Source organism: Cloeon dipterum, chromosome X (assembly GCF_949628265.1).
Source record: "Cloeon dipterum chromosome X, ieCloDipt1.1, whole genome shotgun sequence".
Taxonomy (NCBI): domain Eukaryota; kingdom Metazoa; phylum Arthropoda; class Insecta; order Ephemeroptera; family Baetidae; genus Cloeon; species Cloeon dipterum.
In genome coordinates, this window is record NC_088790.1 from 31,326,243 (window position 1) to 31,347,900 (window position 21,658).

At 40.9% G+C, this 21,658-nt stretch overlaps 2 protein-coding genes across 2 annotated transcripts; one reads left to right on the forward strand and one right to left on the reverse strand.

The window, feature by feature from the left end:
• The first annotated feature begins 327 nt into the window (after nucleotides 1-327).
• On the forward strand, nucleotides 328-13,651 carry Smurf (SMAD specific E3 ubiquitin protein ligase). The gene is made up of 12 exons (XM_065493122.1): nucleotides 328-471; nucleotides 4,419-4,457; nucleotides 4,523-4,631; nucleotides 6,502-6,993; nucleotides 7,507-7,649; nucleotides 9,044-9,290; nucleotides 9,566-9,917; nucleotides 10,163-10,381; nucleotides 10,441-10,619; nucleotides 10,677-10,814; nucleotides 10,962-11,284; nucleotides 11,373-13,651. Exons 1-12 carry the CDS (start codon nucleotides 417-419, stop codon nucleotides 11,555-11,557), a joined length of 2,481 nt encoding a protein of 826 aa, XP_065349194.1. The 5' UTR covers nucleotides 328-416; the 3' UTR covers nucleotides 11,558-13,651.
• Nucleotides 13,639-16,845, reverse strand: LOC135945435 (kinesin-1 heavy chain). Its single transcript, XM_065493123.1, has 6 exons — nucleotides 16,684-16,845; nucleotides 16,406-16,616; nucleotides 16,048-16,353; nucleotides 15,076-15,477; nucleotides 14,307-14,660; nucleotides 13,639-13,914 (listed from the first exon to the last, which is right to left on the reverse strand). The coding sequence occupies exons 1-6, from the start codon at nucleotides 16,767-16,769 to the stop codon at nucleotides 13,795-13,797; spliced, it is 1,479 nt and encodes a 492-aa protein (XP_065349195.1). The 5' UTR covers nucleotides 16,770-16,845; the 3' UTR covers nucleotides 13,639-13,794.
• Between the last annotated feature and the right edge of the window lie 4,813 nt (nucleotides 16,846-21,658).

Sequence of the window (21,658 nt, forward strand, 5' to 3'; positions counted from 1 at the left end):
ATGAGAAGCGGCCATCTTGATTTTATGATCAAGCATGTATTTAAATTCCGCGCCTAAATTCAAAGCCTACCAAGCGCATCTCCTATGGCTTAAAAGCTAACAGATTCAAGAACGTGTCTAGCCGCCATGTTGTTTAAAGGCACGCCTCTAAAACTGCCTGTCGTGGTGGCGCGCCAAGTACAAACATGGCGAATACTCCAGTCCCAGCTCAAATCCACTCGAACGCCATCTGTTGAACGCTAATGAAGTTACCAACAGAGTGGCGCTGTCTCCCGCATCGCGAGAACTTTTTCATTGTTTGCGTTTGCGTGAGTACTGTTACTGTGTTTTTTGGCCACCGTCTAGTCGTCGTCGTCGTCAGTAGAGTTTGAATTCCCAACGTGATGTGATTAGTGGCCGCTCGCGGCTGTGGCAAAATGTCAACTTCGGGAGGGTCCAGACGCAACGGGACCACGAAGATCCGCGTGACACGTAAGTGAATTGTCGGGGCGCGCTCGCCGTCGGGCGGACGGACCGCGACGGGGCCGAAATCGGCGGTCGAAACGCGTGAAAGTGAGACGACTGCTTTGTTGTTCCGTAACCAACATGGCTACCAGTGTGTGTGTATGTGCATGAATCGGTGGCTGGCATCACAGGAAGCGGTGCAACAGCATCCTCTCGGTCTCGGGGCACTCCTCGCCTACGCTCCCGACTTTTCTGCGGGCTGCAGGAAATATCACTGGCCGGAAATTGTATTTGCAGCGAATTCCTGCCGAGCGTCTGCTTGGGTGTCGCAAATTGGAAGGAGAATTATTATTAAAAAAAAAAATAATACAACACGGCCGACTGCTCACTCGAGTGCGAAAGATGCTTTTTGCATTAATTTTGCGTTTAAATGGCCTGTTGGTTCCCTGCTGCGCAATTTGCAGGGTGTTAATTTTAAATAAAGGGTGGTTTTTTAATTATTTTAATACATATTTGTCCAAAAATTCTTGTGAATTTTGCTCGAAAACCGTCTAAAATTAATTTTTTCCCTTCCAAAAGTATTTTTAAATATTTTTTAGCTTAAAATTCTCGTGAATTCTGCCTGAAAACCGTCTAAAATTAATTTTTTCCCTTCATAAAGTCATTTTAAATTATTCTTAAATATTTTTAGCCAAAAATTCTTGTGAATTTTACCTTTAAACTGTCTAAAATTAATTTTTTTGCCTTCCAAAAGTCTTTTTAAATATTTTGTAGTTGAAATTTCTTGTAAATTCTGCCCGAAAACCGTCTAAAAATAATATTTTCACTTCATAAAGTCATTTTAAATTGATTTTAAATATTTTCTGGCCAAAAATTCTTGTGAATTTTGCCTGAAAACCGTCTAAAATTAATTTTTTCCTTCGTAAATTCATTTTAAAAGTATTTTAAAATATTTTTGGCCAAAAATTGTTGTGAATTCTGCCCAAAAACCGTCTAAAAATAATTTTTTCCTTCCAAAAGTCATTTTAAATTATTTTAAATGATGTTATTGGCATCCTCGTTAATTCTGCTCCCTAGACCTAGACCGTAATGGCCATTTAACAATTTGCTATTGCCATCGAGGATGTGACTCGCGGGACATTGTTAACAATTAAGAAGCAGTCGTGGTTGTTGCGAAATCGGGAAATGAGCGCGGCGGCGGTGCGGGTGGGGCGACGACCCTGCCAGGCCCCTGGGAAACGGCCAGGTCGCGTTACGTCAGTCACCTTTTCCGTAAAAATTGTGACATTTCAGGTAAGAAATCACTCAATTGAAAGTAAATTCAATCAAATCGGATGTTTTTTTTAATCGCGATTTTGTTCGGTTTGTCATAATGTTATTTTTATTTGGAAATCTTCCGGAATCTTGTATTGCGACAGAAATAACTCAATGAGACACTTTAATCCGAGGGCAATCAATTTTAGATATTGTCCAATTTCTCGAAACATGTGTTTTTTTCTTGAAATCGATTTCTCTATCCAAAATTAAGAGTTTAATTTTCCTTCTGTTGATTTTCCAATTTAATTGCAAATTTGCAGCTTAAAAATATAATTGGCAACCTGAAAAATGTATTCTTTCCCAATTAATGTGCAGTTTTTTTTCTAAACTGACATTCCAGCGGTGCTTTCTAGCTCAACAGACGACTTTTATTTTTATAGCGTGTTTAAAACGCTTTTATGGAATCAGCGGAAGTGTCAGTTATTCAAGAATCACTTTTTTATCGCTGTATTTAGAAACAATGGCGAAAAATGAAAGTGACAGAATATATTTTCTCATTGTCTTGTCTGAGAAGATGAAAAGCAAGCTTTAATCCACTGAAATACCAGTTTAGAACAATTTTTATGTCTCTTTAAATGTCTTAAATAAATTTGTCTAATTAAAAAATAATTTATTTCATGCTCTAAATAATAAAATCACAGGCAAAGTGCAGTTTTTTAGGGTTTTAGAAATACAGTTGCACTTTCACCGAGAATAATCGTCATGCTCGAGACTCGACTCGGTCTTTTCACACCGAAAATTTCCATAACTAGGAGGAATTTCTCAGTTCTCAGCCAATGATGACTCATTATTTCGTTACTGGCCATTTCCTGTTCGTTAGATATGAGTATCTCCGAGTGAGGCTTCAATCTGACTCGGACTCGAATTCTAATTAAAGGAGAAATCCGCGAAGGAATGAAAATTGGATTTAAATGACCGTCTAATTGAATTTGTCATTAAATAATAATAATTTGGAACGGCGAAAAGCTGAACCAAGCCTTGCGATTCGCGACCCCGGCGGGGGTGGACGGTTTTTCCTCTTTTTCAGCTTTTTCTTTGGCGTCAGGTGCCGCACGCTGGGGGGCTGTCAGTCGGTGCCAGGTGTCCTCTGGCTTCCCGTGTCGACTTGTCGAGACGGAGGGCAACGCACACCGCACCAACTGACGGCACGAGTCGAGTTTACATTACGCACGACCGAGACAAATCCGCGATGCCATACGGGCGTTCGTCGCCGTTCGTTCGGCCGCTCTTTTGTAAACGCCATTATCAACTAGAATATTAGATTTCCATGTACCGTTGCGTCGCGTCTGTCAATTCTACAAAAGAAAGGGAACACAAACTCGTGTAAGGAGAGCTGGGATCTTTAAAAACGGATACAAAAATTGATTCTCTTGAGAATTCGTAGAAAATTCGGCTGAATTGAATAAAAAACCGTCATTTTGGTGGAAAACTAGCGAAAAATAACACAAGAATTTCGGCGACCAATCAGAAGACCAGCAAACCAGCTGACAGATCGAGTCGGCAGCGACACAGCGGCAGCCAGCGCAAGCGAGTCAAGTCAGCTGTCACTGTGGCGCTGCTGTCTCGCCTTGGCGCCTGGCTTGCTGTGAGCCAATCAGATTGTTGGCTCCGTTCTCTGATTGGTTGGCGGTGTTCTTGTGCCGAATTATCAGCTGATTGATACGGAATCCCCAAAGAATTTTCAACTTAACGACTTTTATTCGAATTAAATACTAAAGGATTAGCACTAATTGAATTAAAATCATGAAAATGAATGAGAAAAGAGTAAAATTCTTGGTGGTGGAACTCTCCACCTTGGTTTAAATTGATTTATTCACGAAAAATATGCCTCTAAGAAAATTAATATTGACGGTTCTTCGAAATCAATGCATTTCAAATGCCAAGCGACAGAGGTCCAAGGAATTCTTTCGCGTGGGAAGTTTCTGAGGCGGCAAATTTTCACAAATTTTTTTGTCAAATACCTGACCTTGTGAAAAAAATGGATACAACGACTGCAATTAGCAGATTTGATGAAATTAAGGAACTCAGAAATTCTCGGTCGGTGGATTTTCACCGAACTTTTGTTGAGAATTCACTGTGAATTCGGTTTTGAACCTCAGGAACATTTTTTCAATTTTTTCTTCATAAAAAAATGAAAATAAATTAATAAATTAACGAATTTCCAAATGGAGAGCTAATCAAATTAACAATTTTTTTGCATATTCTGAGAAATTATTTTCTTCTCCCATATTTTTCGGATTACTAAGAGATTGCGTCCTCCTTGTGAGTCAAGTCCTTCACTTTTATATTTAAAATGATGAGCAACATTCATGCATGCAGTGAGTAATTTTCCTCCTTGCTCGGAGCGTCTGGCTGATTGCACGGTTCAAAGGGGATCCGTCTCGGATTCCGCGGGGTTGTGCCCCTCGTGTTTGCCGGCTCGGCGCAAACCTTGACCTCGAATAACAATAAAGCTGCGACTTCTGCTGTTCTGCTGGCGGCGGCGGCGGCCTAATCCTAATACGCCACGGATCGAAATCGAAAACAATGCCATTTGGCAACTTTCGTCCGATTTCGCGTAATTTATGCGGGAAGCGAGCGCGCGGGCGCGCGAGCGTGAACAATGCACGCTGCCGTGAATACTAATTGATGATTAAATTTTGTATTTTGTGTTGCAGTTATGTGCGCGAGAAGTCTGGCCAGGCAAGATCTCTTCCGTGAGTTTTGTTTGTTGCACCGGCTATTTTTCTCTTGCGATTTCTAAATGTCGGCCGTGTTTCAGGTTTGCCCGACCCGTTCGCCAAAATAAGCGTCGATGGCTCTGGACAGTGTCACAGCACGGAGGCTTGCAAAGCCACACTCGACCCAAAATGGAACCAGCACTACGACTTGTAAATATTGATAATATATTATTTCCGTCTTTTCAGCCCTCACCGAAAATTTTCACGGCTCTCATTCGACGAAAAATTGGATTTTTACCGTTTGAAATAGTGAAAAAAATATTTTCCCCCTTATTTTATTTATAAATTCGATGTTTTTATCGAAGATAAAAGATTCCACCGACAAAAATGTCACAATAACGGAATACAAGCGGCTTCTTTTGATTTTAAGTCAATAATTTTATAAACATCCAGCCTTTACGAAATAACAAAGAATTTAAAAACAGCTCAATTATAAATTCCCGTGTTCATTCAAGCCGAAAACATTATTTCTGCCCCTATTTCGGAACTTTAAAAAGGTGTTGTGCAAGAAGCTGGGGAGTAACACGATAGGCTTAATCGGATTGCGGTCCCAGATTTGTAAGTGCCACCCGCGGGGGGCGAAATGGTGCTTTTAAAATGCTTCCCGTTGAGCGATTTTAAGTTGGAAACGACGAGTCGGAAGCTTTGCTTGCATTCTTCGAGCACGTACTACATTTTTCGTGTCGGCAGGAAACGTTTATCGCCGGCTCTCCGTCTTTATTAGTCACTCGGTGTAAATTATTGCTCAAGACTCTCGCTCAACTCGCACGCATTACAATGTTTTTGAGGCCTTTGAAATTGAGTCTAATCAAAGTTTGAGGCCTCATCGTAATTCAATTTGTGCCTTTTATCGTATTTAGAATTTTCTGACTCAGATTTTGTTATGAATTTTTATCAGATGTCTCATTGACTTTGAGAAAAATTAAAAACAAATGTCCGTAGACATTTATTTAAAACAATTTGAAGGTGACATAAGTGATTAGCTGGAAATTTAATTTTTAAACCTGCCTAACTATTCAAATATTATTTTTTCAAAGCTCGTAACCTGAAATATTTTTCAATTTCATGCTCAAGAATCGCCCAAAGGTATTTTTTCATTTTTGTTTTTCTCCTTCAAGCAGCAATAAGTTTGCTGTATTTTTAATTGTTATTTATTGAATTTGAACAGTCCTTCTCTTGACCTTGACTTCAATTTTATCAATTTTTTGTCTCATATCCCGTCTGCAGTCAAAGTTTTAGCTAAATCACTGATAAGACAGAGTAAATTTGATTGAAAACTACTATGAGAAGAACTTTAAAAACTTAAAAATATAAAAAATTAGATTTTAAAATATGTTCTCTGGTTACTGATTGGAAAATTGGGTTAAATTTTTATCTTTCCCTTTTTTAAGATTAAAATAAATTTTAAAAACCATATTTTTGTTTCTCCCAATCGATCGAAAAACGTTTTGTGACGTGTTAGCAGAGAGGAAAAGCTAAACGCACGCTGCTTTAGCGCGCAGAACGCAAGAATCTTTTGGTAGCTACTGCGCATGCGTCGCCACTAAGACGTCACAGCTGCCGACGAAGCACAGCTGGAAGAGGCGACGGCAGAGACATCTGCGCAAGCTGAGCATTAGAAGTGGATATAAAGCAGTCACGTGACTCAATCCCGCAATCTCATTGGCCAAGAGCAGGCGCGCACTCTGCTGCGCATGTCACGCTTCTCGGAGTGGGGGTATTGCAAGAAGAGGGAGAAGCAGGAAATTCGCGTGCCTGCTCTAAGCCAATGAGATGCCGGGATTGAGTCACGTGACTGCTTAGACTGCTGGATATATGCGCAGATGTCTCTGCCGTCGCCTGCTCTCTCTGCTGGCTGTGACGTCAGATCGCATGCGCCGAAGCAACCAAAAAATTCTTGCGTTGCGCGCCAAAGTATATTCTTGGTATTTAAACCTAGTATTCGTATTCGCCTTAATTTGCAGAAGAATTATCATTTTATCCAATTCCCTTTGTAAACTATTTAAAATTCCTATTTCAGATATTTGGGCAAGTCGGACGACATAACAATCAGCGTGTGGAACAACCGCAAAATCCACAAAAAGCAGGGAAGCGGCTTTTTAGGCTGCGTGCGAATAATGTCGAACGCAATCCAGCGGCTAAAGGACACCGGCTACCAGCGGCTGGACCTGTGCAAGGCGAACCAGGACGACCCTGAGCCTGTCAAGGGGCAGATCGTGATCTCGCTGCTGTCGCGCGACCTGAACAGCACGTTGCAAGGCGTGAGCCACAACGCTGTGGTGGACCAGCTGGGCGACATCAGCTGCCCGAGCGCGTTGCCGCAGGGCTGGGAGGAGCGGCGCACGCAGAGCGGCCGCCTCTACTACGTCAACCACAACACGCGCACCACCCAGTGGGGCAGGCCGCTCAGGCCGCAGAGCAACGTCATTCCCACCACCGACAACAACGGCAGCAGCACCAACAACGACAACGCCGCCACTCCCAACCGCGACACCAGATCCGGCAGCACCAGGTACTCGACCTGTTTTTTTTCTGTTAAATCCATTCAGTGGAAACGATAATAATTATTATCGCCGTGCCACTGCCACCCACGCCCATTATTATACTGCAGTTTTAGGGAGTTGTCTGAAAAAGAATTTGCTCCGTTTTTTAATTAAATTCGCCAGTTGTATAAGCCGTTAGTGTTCAATATGGCGCCAGTGGTTTCTTTTGATTGTTATTTGAGACTAAATCCTGCTGCAGTGCATTCTGCTTCTAGAATTATTTCTTTAGACGTGCTGGAAACCAAAATCGGTCCAGCCATTCGCCGTAGAAACGTCGGAAAATATTTTTTATTTAAAAAAATTGTGGTTTTCACGATTTTACGGCGATTGGTTTAACCGCTTTTGGTTTTCAGCTCTTCAAAAAAAAAATGCACAGTGACAGAATCGAGTCTGAAATCGCCTCTTGGTGTTAAATAAAAATTTCATTTATTAAAAAGCCAGAAATTTTCCGCTCTAAATACTAAAATTTCGTCGTTTTTCAGAGAGAGGCGGAATGGAAATGCGCGGGAAGACACTACAAACGAGCCTAGGAGTAGAAATAACACGGCGAGAAGAAGAGGTCCCAGACATCGGAATCAGCCCCGCGCCCAGTTGGTGCAGCCGGCAGATCTGCCGGAAGGATATGGTGAGTTAATTGAGTCTTCAAATCAATCAGCCAGATGTGCAGCGCGACTGCTGACGCTGGCTATTAAGGAAAATCGCTCAAATTTAAATCAAAAGGGACTAATAATCATAAGAAATGCACCTCTGGTTTTTTTGCGAAGAAATCCAGCCGGTAAAACAGGCAGTTTTAGGTTTTTTCGAATTTAACTATGAAAAGGTCGCATTCTGCACCAAAAAAGTGAGACATTTTTAAATTATGATGAGTTGATATTTTTGATCATCGATAAAAATTTAATTTTCTGGAAATTTGAAAACCTAACGCCAAACGATGCCTATTTTTATTAATTGCAAATTTAATTTTACTTGAAAAGGGCCAAAGTTTGGGAAAATATACAGCCCCAAGTGTTAGTAAGATTCCTAGAAATTGTTTAGGGAGGAAAATCTGCAGTGTTCTGCACACGGAGAAGGTAAAAAAGTTGAAAATTGGGAATTTTGTATCTCTGACGAATAGGCATAAAATCGAAATTGCCCTACAGGTGTATTTTTACCCTCAGAACTGGTTTGTTTTTACCCTTGAGGTCAATTTAGACAATCAAAACTAGTAAAAAATTGAACCCTGGCGTCAGGGTAGCCCTCGGAACGATCGATAACATTGGGAAATTCCATTTTGTTGCCACTTTAACGAGATCTGACATGCTCTGTATTGGTTTGATCTCAAAGTTTTGCACACCTTTGGAATGGCCAGGTCGAGACCTTAAAGAATATGTGCAATATGACCCTTTTGAAGGTACCAGGGCGCTCAGGAATCTCCCTGAAGTGCCTAAAAAATTTAAATCGGGGTCAAAACAATTTTAAATTTTTGTCCTACACTTAAAAAGATTTTAGCGCAGGATAAAAGAAAACTAAGCTTTCAGAAAATAAATTATCCTATTTTTACACGTATTTTTTAATAAAAATTTTTAGATTAACTAATTAAATTTTTAAAATTAATTTTTGAACGAAGAAAAACCTGATTTTTGCAATTTTTTACCCAAATTCTGGGAATTTATGGCTTGTTTTAATAGAAACAACTGAGAAATAAAATATAATTTGCCCCACTGGAAGAGAAATCCAAAAATATCCCGGCGATTTCGATTAAGACAGCCGATCTTTCCTTGCTTTCGTTTTTGGCCGACTCCGTCCGTCGGTGCGTATCCAGCTAATTATTATTTGAGAAAATTATTTATACCCGCTGGTTGGTCCACATCGCGAGGCTCGTTGCATCAAGGTGTCGCTCGTTCGCTCGCTCATTTGGCGCAACATTATTTTGGCGGCACATATTTATTATTGCGGTTGCGTCAAGCGCGATTTCGGCACTAGTCTGTCCTCAGCAGTCTGTTGGAGCACTAATGAGGCACCTGTCGTTGCTGTTTCCAGAAATGCGAACGACCCAGCAGGGCCAGGTCTACTTCTACCACATCCCGACGGGCGTCAGCACCTGGCACGACCCGCGCATCCCTCGCGAGTTGGCCGGCTCCAACCTGCCCGACCTGGGCGCCCTCCCTCCGGGCTGGGAGATGCGCCAGACGTCGTCGGGACGCGTCTACTTCGTCGACCACAACAACCGCACCACCCAGTTCACGGACCCCAGACTCAACACCTCCGTCATCCAGAGGATCGTCACGTGAGTTGATCCATTTTTTAATTTTTCCGAGGAGGTTCATGGAGTGTAGAAATTTAAGGGTGGATGGTAAGCCCCTCTAAACCCTTCAGCTGGTCAGGGAAGGCCGAGACGAGTCAAACTGTGGGTAGTTTTTACAATTCTGATGCTTACAACCCTAGATTTTGAGTTTGAAAAATTACGAAATTAAATTTTTTTAGTTTAAAAGTGGAATTTCTTGAAAACAATAATTAGTTCATCACTATTTAATTTTAAAACAAATTGTTGTGCAATTTCAGGCACCAAGGTCCGACTGGCGCTTCGCCCACCGTCAACGGAAACCCGCCCTCGAGTAGTCCGACGATCCAGCCCCCTCCCGCGGGCCACACGCCCCCCGCGGTCCCGCCGCGGTCGTCGAACTCGTCGCCTAACGACCGGGAAATCACGATTTCCTCTCCCTCGGGACCCACGGGGGTTCCCAGCGGGATCACCAAGGAGCCGAAGGATTTGCTGTTGGACACCAGTGAGAGCCTGCCCAAGTACCGAAGAGATTTAGTAGCCAAACTCAAGTGCCTTAGAGCAGAACTGCATGCCTTACAACCTCAGACTGGACATTGCAGACTAGAAATCTCCAGGAAGGATTTTTTCGAGGTACGAATGCCTTGAAATTAATTTAAAGGAAAATTCGAGCGTTTGTCGGAAGGACCCGCCGCTCGATTTGTCTCTTCAAACACTGTTTATGAACCGAAATTCATATTAATTGTATTTTGAACGTTTTTGGTCCATTGTGAAGTCTCGTAAATCGTTAAAATCGTCAATTTAATTTTTTTCTTTGCTTTAAAAGCCAAATTTCTGGTTTGTAATTTGTTTTCTGCAATTTTCTAATCTTTTTCTAGGAGTCTTACCGGCTTGTGATGAAAATGCGTCCGAAAGATATGCGCAAAAGACTTATGGTTAAGTTCCGCAACGAGGAAGGGCTGGACTACGGCGGCGTGGCTCGCGAGTGGCTTTATTTGCTGTCGCACGAGATGCTCAACCCGCAGTACGGCCTCTTCCAATACTCAGGAGACGATAACTACACGCTGCAGATCAACGCCGACAGCCACATCAACCCGGTCAGTCTTAAATTTAATTTAATCGGAGTGTTGGAATAATAATTTTCTCTTTCGTACAGGAGCACATATCCTATTTCCACTTTGTGGGCCGCGTGATCGGAATCGCTGTTTTTCACGGGCACTACATCGACGCCAGCTTCACCATGACCTTCTACCGGATGTTGCTGAACAAGCCCATCAGCCTGGACGACATCGAAGACGTCGATCCCGAGCTGCACAGGAGCCTCGTCTGGATGCTGTGAGTTCTTGTTAATTTAAACCCAATTAGAAGCGCCCCTAACCTTTTCCTCGTCAGGGCTAATAACATTTCCAACGTGATCGACACGACCTTCTCGGTGGAGCACAACAGCTTCGGCGCATTGAAGGTCCATGAGTTGAAGCCTGGCGGCAAAGATATTCCAGTCACCGAAGAGAACAAGTTTGAATACGTTGGGTGAGTCTAATTTAATTTAGTTATTTAAAATTTAAATGTGTCAATCGATTGGAACAATTTAAAAAAAAAATCCCTCATGTATAACCAAAAAAAATGCATTTTCAATGTGTAATGAATTTAAATTTAATTTAATTTGATTTTATCCAGGTTATATGTTAACTACCGGTTCACGCGAGGGATCGAGCAGCAGTTCGCGGCGCTGCGCAACGGATTTTCGGAGCTGGTGCCGAACGCGATGCTGCGGCCGTTCGAGGAACACGAGCTGGAACTCGTGATCGGCGGGCTGGGCAGCATCGACGTCGAGGACTGGAAGCAGAACACGCGGCTCAAGCACTGCACGCCGGACACGCCGGTCGTCAAGTGGTTCTGGCAAATTGTCGAGATCTACAGCGCCGAGATGCGCGCCCGCCTCCTCCAGTTTGTCACCGGCAGCTCCAGAGTGCCGCTGCAAGGCTTCAAAGCGTTGCAAGGTAACAAGAAACAATTCTCATTTGGTCCTTCGCCCCTTAATTGGGTTTAAAATTAAATTAAACATCATTTTATAATTTTTTTTCTCAGGATCGACCGGTGCCGCTGGTCCTCGCCTTTTCACCATACATGTGATCGACGCTCCGACGGAGAACTTGCCGAAAGCACACACGTGCTTCAACCGGATCGACATCCCTGCTTACCCGTCGTATCAAAAGATGTACGAGAAGCTGACCCAGGCTGTAGAAGAAACGTGCGGATTCGCCGTTGAGTAGTCTCTTTTAACTTTGGAAGGTTCTTTTTACGACTGATAAACAAACAAAAAAATTATATAAAAATGGACTCGGAAACGAACGACGCGTCAGCTGTGCAAGATTTTTGTGTTCAAAGTCGAAATTTTCACCACAAAGACCAGTTGTTATTAGTGCAATAACACGTTGTTGATGTAAAGCATATCACAGTTTTACGAATTAGAATTGAGTTTTAAAAACAGGAATTTTAGCGGCCTCTAAAAATTCGCTGATTGAAATTATAGGGTTAAGTGTCTAAAGAGGTTTTGTCTAACCATTGGTAATCGCAGAATCGTGATAAAATTTTACAAATAATGATGAAAACACGTTAATTAAAGAGAAAGGCAGCAAGAATTCTTAGCTGGAAGAATCCTGGATGCTGATTGGCTGACCAAATATGCATGGTTGCCTAGCAACAATTCGGGTTGGGAACAGCCAATCAGCGTTGAAAATTTTTTAATTTCAGCACAATTTGAATGTGTTTCCACTAGAATAAATCGATAGACCAGCTCTTTTAGATAAATTCCTTTCGCAGATCACTTACTAATGAGTGGAACACGGATTATTTTGTGTCTTAAATATTGGTCTATCGTTTAAAAACACGCAAATCTAAGAAATCTGCAAGAATTCTCTGCCAGAAGAATCCTCAACGCTGATTGGCTGACGCGAAACGCATGTAAAAAGTTCCAGCGGTTGCCTAGCAACAACGCTAAAGTGTTGAGAATTGCGCGGGAAGTACTGACGTGCGCGTTCGTCAGCCAATCAGCGTCGAGAATTCTTCAAGTTGAGAATTTTTGAAATATAGCACAATTTGAATGTGTTATTTCTGCTAGGATAAATCGATAGATCGGCTCTTTAAATTAATTCCTCTCGCTGATTACTTATCAATGAGTGTAAAAAGGATCATTTTTTGTCTCAAGAGTTGGTCAATAGATTAAAACACGCATATCAAAGAAATCAGCAAGAATTCTCTGCCAGAAGAATCCTCAACGCTGATTGGCTGACGCGAAACGCATGTAAAAGTCCCAGCGGTTGCCTAGCAACAGCGCTAAAATGTTGAGAATTGCGCGGGAGATGTTAACGTGCGCGTTCGTCAGCCAATCAGCGTCAAGTTAAAAATTCTTACTGCGTGTTTGTTTTTATTCGCAATTAAATCAAGTTTTAATGCAATTTTGCGATTAAAAATCGATAGAACAACTGCTCCGTCAGTCTACCGCCTTCATTGGTATCTAAAAATGAACAAAAGTCATTTTTATAGCGTTCTTTTGGCGCCAAAAATTATATCCGCGAATTTTGCGAGGCCGCGCGCGTATCTCTTTTAAGATCCGTAGACAATAATACGATGTACTGTACTGCCCTCGATTACCTCTCACTTCTAGAGGCAGCTGCACACACACACACACTCACACACACACACACATATTTTTACCGGGCACAATCGTCTGTTCACGCACTGCTCCCGCCATTGTATGTCCCAAGTGAAAATATACACATCTCCACTACGCTACTTTTATCTCTTCGAGTAAATTCTAAACAATATATTTTATCGCCTTTTACCCACGGTATATATAAAATGTGAATAAAAAAAGAAAGAAGCAAAAGTGAATTGCATGATATTTGTGATGATTCTATATCCTACGTCTTACTTAAAGCTGAGATTTTGCTGCAGGGTTCGGATTCGGACAGGTGTTTTAGCAAGTGAATGAATGAGATATGAAAATAATAAAAAATAAAATATATATTTATCAAAGAGCGCCTCAGACTGTTTTCAATTAGTGTGTGATAGCCTTGCATGAATTTACGGATTGCGTGCCCTGCGGTTCTAAAATAATAATAATTATTATTATTATAATCCTCCGTCCATTCTCATTGAATCGAACGATCGAAATATGTATCTGTACACGCCACACCCCTTCTGCCTAATAAGTTAATTATGTACCACTGTGAATATTTGCTGCCTTTTGCACCAATGATGCCGACAATCATTATATTCTTGTTTTATTTAATATTATTTTGTACTGCATTATTAAATCATGTATTTTAACTACCAATAAAATGCTTGAAAGTAAAGCTATCAAATATTAATATTTATTTTCATAGCAAAATTACAATATTAATAAGTTTCCTTCAGAAAATCTTTAAAATTAATTTAAACCTGTTTTTAAAATAATTGTATAAAACGTTTCTTATGACTTCTTCGTAATGCATATTATATTATATTTTTACTTCTTCGATACTAAATTGTCGTCTATGGGATCCAAAATGGGCTGCTTGCCCTCGGCAGCGCTGTGCAACTTGGCGAAGTCCGATCTGGCCTGCGCAAGAGCAACTCCCAGTTCGCGCTGAAACATTTATTGTGTTCATTTTAAAATTTCTCTCATTGGAAAAATAATAACAGCTGTCTAAATCAGCTCAAAAATCATGGAAATATTTTTCCGAGTTCCAGTTTTAGGAATTTTTGGATATTTTTAGGTCGAAACATTTTTATTCCTAAGTAATATTAGTTTTGGTTGCGATTTTTTAGACAATAGCAGCAATAAAAAATGCCAAACACGTAAAAATGTTAAATTCATAGATTCGATAGGGAAAATTTCTTAAAAATTTCAGTCAAAGCGCTTAAGGTAGTCGCGAAGCGCCCGTCGGCTACCTTGTTGTCGAATATATTTTAAAAAAGTATTAAATTGACATTATCTGACAGTTTAAAAAAAAATTAATCAAAATAAAAGCGGCTTACTTTGATCATGTTGAATTCATTAGTGACGAGTGCGATCTTGCCGAGCAAATAGTTGAGGTTTCCGTCGACCTCAGTCATGCTGCCCCTGAGCTGTCCGACCTTTCCGCTCATCGAGTCCATGGTGGTGAGGCTGCCGTTGACGTACGTCTCGGTCTGGTTCTGCAGTTTGTCCAGCGTGCTGACCGACTGCGTCAATTGGCTGTACATGATGCCGATCTGCCGCCACACCTGGCTGATCTCGTGCTCCAGGTGCGAAGACATGTTCTGCACGGTTTTCGTCTGGTTGACCAAAATCAGCGCCGACATCTGCTCGAAGCTTTCCCGGATCGTCTCGTTCATGTACTCGATGTTCGCCTTCGCAATTTAAATTGATTAATTTAATATTTTGTATTTTTTGTCCTAAAATCAGTCTTTGACGAAGTTTCCGAGCCCACCAATCAATTCCTGAGGGTCGAATTAGGTAAAGTAGATGTTTTTCCCGGCCAAAAAGTCCAGCGCGACGTGTGAACTTTTTTCCCGCCAAAATAATTTGAACGTTTTTACGAGAACTGCGCATGCGTGAGAGCTGGTTTGAGCATTTACAGAGAGACCAAATGACTTCTTTGACAAATCCAACCAGCTCTAACGCATGCGCACTTCTCGCATTCAAATTGTTTTGGCGGGAAAAAAGTTTGCACGTCGCGCTGGACTTTTTTAACGGAAAAAACATCAATTTTACCTAATTCAACCCTCAGGAATAGATTGGGGAGCTCAGAAACTCCGAAAATACCTTGACATTCTTTCGAATTTCGTAGAGCGACTGTTGTCCACTGAGGTCAATCGTCTTTCGCGACTCCTCGACCCTGTCCGCCGTCTGCACGGCCACCTTCTCCAAATTCTTCAGCGACCGCACGCTCTTGGCTGTGTCGTTCTTCACGTCAGAAAGTAACGCAGAAACTCCAACCAGTTCCCGATCCGTGGATTTTTGCGCCTCGTCAATGTGCTTGACGATTTTTTCAGCAACGGCAGCGTTCGAGGCCAGAATCTCGTCTTTCAGGACGGAGACGTCGGGGCCGGCGGTTTGGTTGGACTTGTTTTCGGTTATCATCTTCTGAGCCGCTTCCACGGCCTCCAGGACGATGCCCAAGGTTGTCTCGTCCTCGGCTTCGTACTCGCTCTTGGCCTTGATGTCCTGAATTTGCATTTAATTTTGTTAGATTTAGTGTCTAAGTAATATTTTATTTTGTGACTTGCGAGAGGCGCGCGCAACTCAAGAATTCTTTGGTCGCTACTACGCATGCGTCTCCCCTCTGACGTCACAACCATGCTTCCAAGCAGAGAGAGCAGGCGACGGCAGAGACATCTGCGCATATCCAGCAAGAGCAGTCACGTGACACAATCCAGCCATCTGATTGGCCGAGAGCAAGCGCGCATCTCTCTTGCTTCTCCCCTCCACTCACGTGACTGGTCAAACTGCGCGAGTTTCACTGTTGTTGTAGGGTACGCGCAGATGTCTCTGCCGTCGCCTGCTCTCTGCTTGGAAGCATGGCTGTGACGTCAGAGTCAGAGAGGTGACGCATGCGTAGTAGTGACCAAAAAATTCTTGCGTTGCGCGCGCTAAAATAACATGCGTTTTATCGCTTTTCCCTTCTATTCGCACGTTACAAACAATTTTTCGATCTGAAAAATCATTTATCCCACCTCAGGAATCGATGATAGATCAATTAAATTTAAAATAAAACATGGCAGAAAAAATTCTTACCTTGAGCCTATCGACCTCGCTTTTCAGAGTTTCCAAAAGCGTCTGGGACGCGGTGTTGTGTTCCTCGAACTTGGTTTCTCCGCTGACGAGCTTCTGGGCCGCCTCCTGCAGAATTTTGGCCGCCGTGACCAGGTCATTGGTCTCTCCGGCGCCTGCTTCGTTGACGCTGAGCTGCTCGAGGCGCTCGCGAATTTGCCGCAGTTCCTCATTCGGCGCGTTCGACTCTCCTCCCTTTTTGATTTCCGCGCGCACGTCGTCCAGGATGGTTTTCAAGTCCTGCATCTGGACACGATCCCGCTCTTCCCTCTAAAATAAAGAATGATTTAAAATTATTAATTTTGGTAAATAATTAAAATACCTGGTTGAGCGTGGTGATAATGCCGCTGACGGAACTGCGCAAAATGTCGATGGAATTTTGCTGCTGCTTCAGCATTTTGTCCAAACCGGCGATGCTCTTTTTTAAGTGTTCCCCCAGATGTCTTTCCCTGAGCTCGTGCCGCTCCAGCCGATTGCTGTTTTCCCTGAGATCTTTATTCAACGCCAGGACTCCCTCGGCCAGTTGGTCGATGCTGAAATTATTTATTTATTTTAATATTTTGCAATAATATTATTTGCTGAATCTGAGGGATTACTCACGTGATTTCTTTCCTCTGCTGAGCACATGTCAAGCTTGCGAAAGCGGCTAATAGCAATATACAAACTAGGCTCAAGAAGTTAGTCATTATCTCGGCGTCTGAAACAGATCAAAAGCGCGCAGTTTGTTTATTTATTATGCATATATTGGCGACGAGAACGAGAAGGTTTTTTCCTAAAATGATGCGTAAACGCGCTCTGAAGGATCTTTCCATTATATTGCTTCACTGAAAGATGAAGAAATGTAAACTAAAAAGAATAATAATAGCATTTCAAAAGCAATCGAAGGATAAAAGATGATTTTAAAATCGTTTCAAGTGGAATCTGCGTTTTACTTGAGCGAAGCCAGATTTAAATTGTGAATAAATGTGCGGAATGAATCAATGAGGGGAATTTGAAGGAAAAATAATCGCTTAAACGTTTTTAGTAACATTTTTTAACTCGAATTTGCAAAAAAAAACAATTGAAAAATAATTCTAAATTTTCTGCATTTGCGTGTGCTAGTTTGTCCTAAAGCTTATTTCACGGACAATAATGTCCAAAATCACGCACATCAGCAATAAAATGAAACTCTATAGATTGAAAACCTGCTGACCTTATTTTAAGTCATTGATTGAACGCATTTTTATATTTAAGACGAGTTATTTTTTTTAAATTTAGTTTTGAACAAATATCAAACTTTCCCATTTCCTGGTTCGGACAAGTTGCAATTTTTTATTGTATATTGTTTAAAAAATTCCAATTTTTGGACAAATTTCAATATTTGTTGCGAATTCCGATTCTTGAAATTCTCATTTTTCAGACAAATTTTGTTATTTGGCTAATTTCCCAATTTTTTTAAACAATTCCACGAAAGAAAATTTAAATTTTTGTACAAGTAACGTATTATGGGTAAATTTCAGTTCAGATCATCATAAATAAAGGAAAATTAACACTGTTTTTACCTAATACAATCCAAAAAATTCTGTTTTTGACGATTTTTTGTACAATTTTTTATTTTTTTACAAAATAAATTATTTTAGTAAATAAAAAATTCAAGTTTTTTTAAAGTGGAATGCTTTTTCTATCATCTGGTTAAATTCACTTCACACAAATTAGAATTATACTAGACAATTTCCATTATTTTGGAAGTATTTTTGACAAAACATTGCCAGGGGCCGTGTTTTAATAAAAAAAATTAGCTGGGATACTCAAAAGGAAATAAAAATAATGTTTTGTTAGATTCTCACCTAAAACCATCAAAATGAGCAAATTGAAAGATTAAGGAGCAAATATTCATTTTAAAAGAGCAAAGAAATTGGTTTCAGATTAATTATTTAATAATTTGTATGTTTTACATTAAAAAAAAACTCTACTAAACAGATTGGTGTGACGCGCAGGTATGGCGTCCGGTGGAGAAAAAACGGTCACGTGAAAAGAAGCAAGTTTTGGTAAAAATTGTGACGCATAATTTGCATTACTCTGAACTAATTGTGTCTTTTGGATCGTAAAAATACACTCATTGGCACTCGTACAGCAATCCAAACGAGAGTTCTTTGTTTTCCACATTCAGACGCCATCTTGCATCTGCGCAGTGCGAACTAATTTTATCGCAAATCTGGACCCCGCTGATTTTAAATAAAAACAAAAATTTATTACTCAAAGATCGCCTCATCGTACGCACAAATTGAGGCCAAACATTGGGGATTTGCCCTTTTCTGGAAGCACAAATTGTTTCCTTCAAACGAAAAATGAGGCAAATTTAAGCTGACACTATTCTCCGTATTTTAATTGCCGCGCGTTCTCTTTTTTGAAGAGGCTATAATAATAATAACTCACTCACTGCTGCTGCTGCTGATTCTGCTTTATCTGGATTAATAGGTTTGTTTGCCCCATATGCACATCGAGACGATTATACTTATATTATTCGCAAGTGGCGAAAATAAGCCGTCCAAACTCGGTCAAGTTTTTGTTATCGCGGCGTGCGCGCAGGGGCTTTGTCATTGACTCCGCAGGTCAAAGTTAAATTAGCCGAAGGTCAGTGCGTGAATTCAAGGGATTTATTTTTTATTTTATTTCTCGAGAGAGCTGCGTGCTCGCACGGGGAACCCGAGCCGCGCGGCGTTTCACGCATCTCCCCCCGAGAGCAGGATCGGAGGATCTTCTTCTTTTTTCGGAACACAAAACATCCCTCATCATCTTTTCCTGTCTGCTAAGCTGCATCGAGATTGCGTGCGTTCGTGTTTGACGAACACACATAAAACCATTTTTTATACGCAGCGCCGGCTGCATGTCAGTCTCTTGGAAATGGAAAAGTAAACACGAGAGACAAGAAACCCTCCCCATCAAGCAGAGAAACATCCCATCGCAGCCAGAAAAAATAACCAAAAAGACAAAATTAAATTAATGGTTTAATTAAATTTCAGTGGATGAATTTTATTAATTAAATTTCGGTACTCACTGTTGTTTCTGCGGTGCGCGGCTGGACCGGTCGGTGGCCGTCTGCTGAATGTTGCTGAGCGGAGGCTGCGTCGGACGAGTGATGAGCTAGCTGCCTCTCGCGGCTGAAATAAAATAAGACGAGCGCCGCACAGATACAGATGAGCGCGAGCTGTCTTCGCTTTCAGCTTTGAGGGGGCATTTCCGAAACTTATCTCCTCCCAACTCGCATTGAATAAACACAAAACGCATTAATACCCACGCGGCAAACATACACAAATTGTCATTCAAAGATCAAATAGAGCCTTTCCGACCGACCAAAGATTAAAAGAATCCACATTTTCTACGTAATTTTTTAAGAATTATGTAACAAAGGTTTATCTTTAAATTTTTAATGTCAGATAATAAATTCATACTTCTAGCAAGAATTAATTATATAAAAAAGTAAAAGTTAAATAAATATCATTTGCTTTAAACTCGATTATCTCGGCTTCCAGAAGTGCAAAAGGAACAAACTCAACGCCATTTGGAAACTAATTAAGGGGAAATAAATTAGTAATCAGAGTCAAAGTCACTATAAATCGAAGGCCAAAAATTAAATTGACAAAGGAGCGCGTGAAAAATTAATTGTTACATAATACATTGATTTTATTTTACGTTTTCAAAATAATCGCAGTGAAAAAGGCTTAAAAATCATGTTTTTAGGATACACAAACATTAGGTCTATTTTCAAATTTCATTTTTCAACCTCATTTCGAGCATTTACCGGTTGTAAATAATTATTAACGATCTTTTGAAAGGGATATTTATTATAAGGAGTCATTGGGTGTTTTTTTGGCCTCATGGGGAATTTAATCCGAAGTTTTAGCGTTCCTGATGTCGATTTCTATGTTTTTCTCCATCTAAACCTCGAATCGAAGGAAAAAATCACAAAAGTTCAGGTTGCAATGGGAATTTTTCTAATTTTATGATTAGTTTGAGGAATAACAAAATAAGACCGTCTTTGACGACGTTTCTGAGCACGCCAATCGATTCCTGAGGGTTGATTTAGGTAAAGTAGACATTTTTTCCGTTAAAAAAGTGCAGCGCGACATAAGAACTTTTTTTCCCGCCAAAACAAAATGAATGTGAGGACTGCGCATGCGTGAGAGCTGGCTGGATCTGACAAAGAAGTCATTCGTATAGGCAAGTGATCAAACCAGCTATGACGCATGCTCAGTTCTCGCAAATAGTTTTGGCGGGAAAAAAAAGTTCGCACGTCGCGCTCGACCTTTTTTTGGTCTGAAAAAATATCTACTTCACCTAATTCGACCCTCAAGAAACGATTGGTGAGCTCAGAAACTTCGTCAAAGACGATCTGTAACAAAATTATCCCTTTTTGCAGCAATTTATGTGAAGAATTTAAAAAATTTACACCACTACCGCAAGGTCAATTTTGCTGGCTTAACTCAACCCTAAAGCTGTGGAAAATAATGCTCTCAACGTCAACAGCCCTACTAATTTTTTAACATTTAAGATTCAGCAGGCGCAAATCATTTTGTCGTCCTTAATTTCAAATTTTCAACTGGCAAAGAACGAAAGAACGCGGCGAACTCAAACTCACGGCACGGTTTAGCTCGCTTTGTTGTGTATCGCGTATTATTATAGTGATGGGAATTTTCCTATCGATAGTTTGAACTATCGATATTTTTCGGTGAAAATATCGATATTTCGATAGGTATTTTTTCTCAATCACCTATCGATTTTAGATATTTTTGGTCAAAACCTATCGGAAAAAATATCTCATGATTTTTGAGCCGCCACACCCATTTTAACAGCTGCAACCAGCGCGCCCATTTTATCAGCTGGAACCGCCGCGCCTATTTTAACAGGTGGAACTGGCCCGCCCATTTTATCAGCTGGAACTGGCCCGCCCATTTTAACAGCTGGAACTGGCCCGCCCATATTACCAGCTGCTACCGGCGCGCCCATTTAAACAGCTGGAACCGGCGCGCCCATTTTAACAGCTGTCGTTCGCTCACTCGTCACTCCCACATTGCACATACTTAAAACAAACACAACAGTAACAAAATAAATAATAACAAAACAAGCAATAATAAACTCAATCACAACACAGCTAGAGACAGCCGAGACAGGTGGTTGACACTAATGCGGTAAACAAGTCACACCAACTCTGGAAAGGCGGCTAATTGCATGCACTTCCCTAGTAACCATCAAGGTTGATCAAGAGTCATTTGATTTGCTTAAAATCCTGATCAATTACATATACATACTATAAATTAATATTGTTATATGAGTTTCCTGTTGAACAATTTATCTCTATAATTACAAATTGAAAGTAATTGATCAATTAAAAGTCATCATTAATAAGACAAAAGAAATGGCATGACGTCATAGTTGTTTTGTTTATTTTCTAAATAAGGGTAGAGGGAGCAATCATGAGTGCTCGAGTGCTGCCACCTTTAATAAATAAATGAAATAAACAGTTTTCCACAATTTTAGGCGCGAACTTTAAATTTACTGCAACCGGCACGCCCATTTTACCAGCTGCAGCCGGCAC

What these genes read in the sequence shown, in the direction of transcription:
- Smurf (XM_065493122.1), top strand. Translation starts at nt 417, where the DNA reads ATGTCAACTTCGGGAGGGTCCAGACGCAACGGGACCACGAAGATCCGC. An exon ending in CACGAAGATCCGCGTGACAC is followed by an intron (nt 472 to 4,418) that starts GTAAGTGAATTG and finishes TTTGTGTTGCAG; the next exon opens with TTATGTGCGCGAGAAGTCTG. An exon ending in GTCATCCAGAGGATCGTCAC is followed by an intron (nt 9,291 to 9,565) that starts GTGAGTTGATCC and finishes GTGCAATTTCAG; the next exon opens with GCACCAAGGTCCGACTGGCG.
- LOC135945435 (XM_065493123.1), bottom strand. Translation starts at nt 16,769, where the DNA reads ATGACTAACTTCTTGAGCCTAGTTTGTATATTGCTATTAGCCGCTTTC. An exon ending in CAGCAGAGGAAAGAAATCAC is followed by an intron (nt 16,617 to 16,683) that starts GTGAGTAATCCC and finishes AAATAATTTCAG; the next exon opens with CATCGACCAACTGGCCGAGG. An exon ending in AAATTCGAAAGAATGTCAAG is followed by an intron (nt 14,661 to 15,075) that starts GTATTTTCGGAG and finishes TAAATTGCGAAG; the next exon opens with GCGAACATCGAGTACATGAA.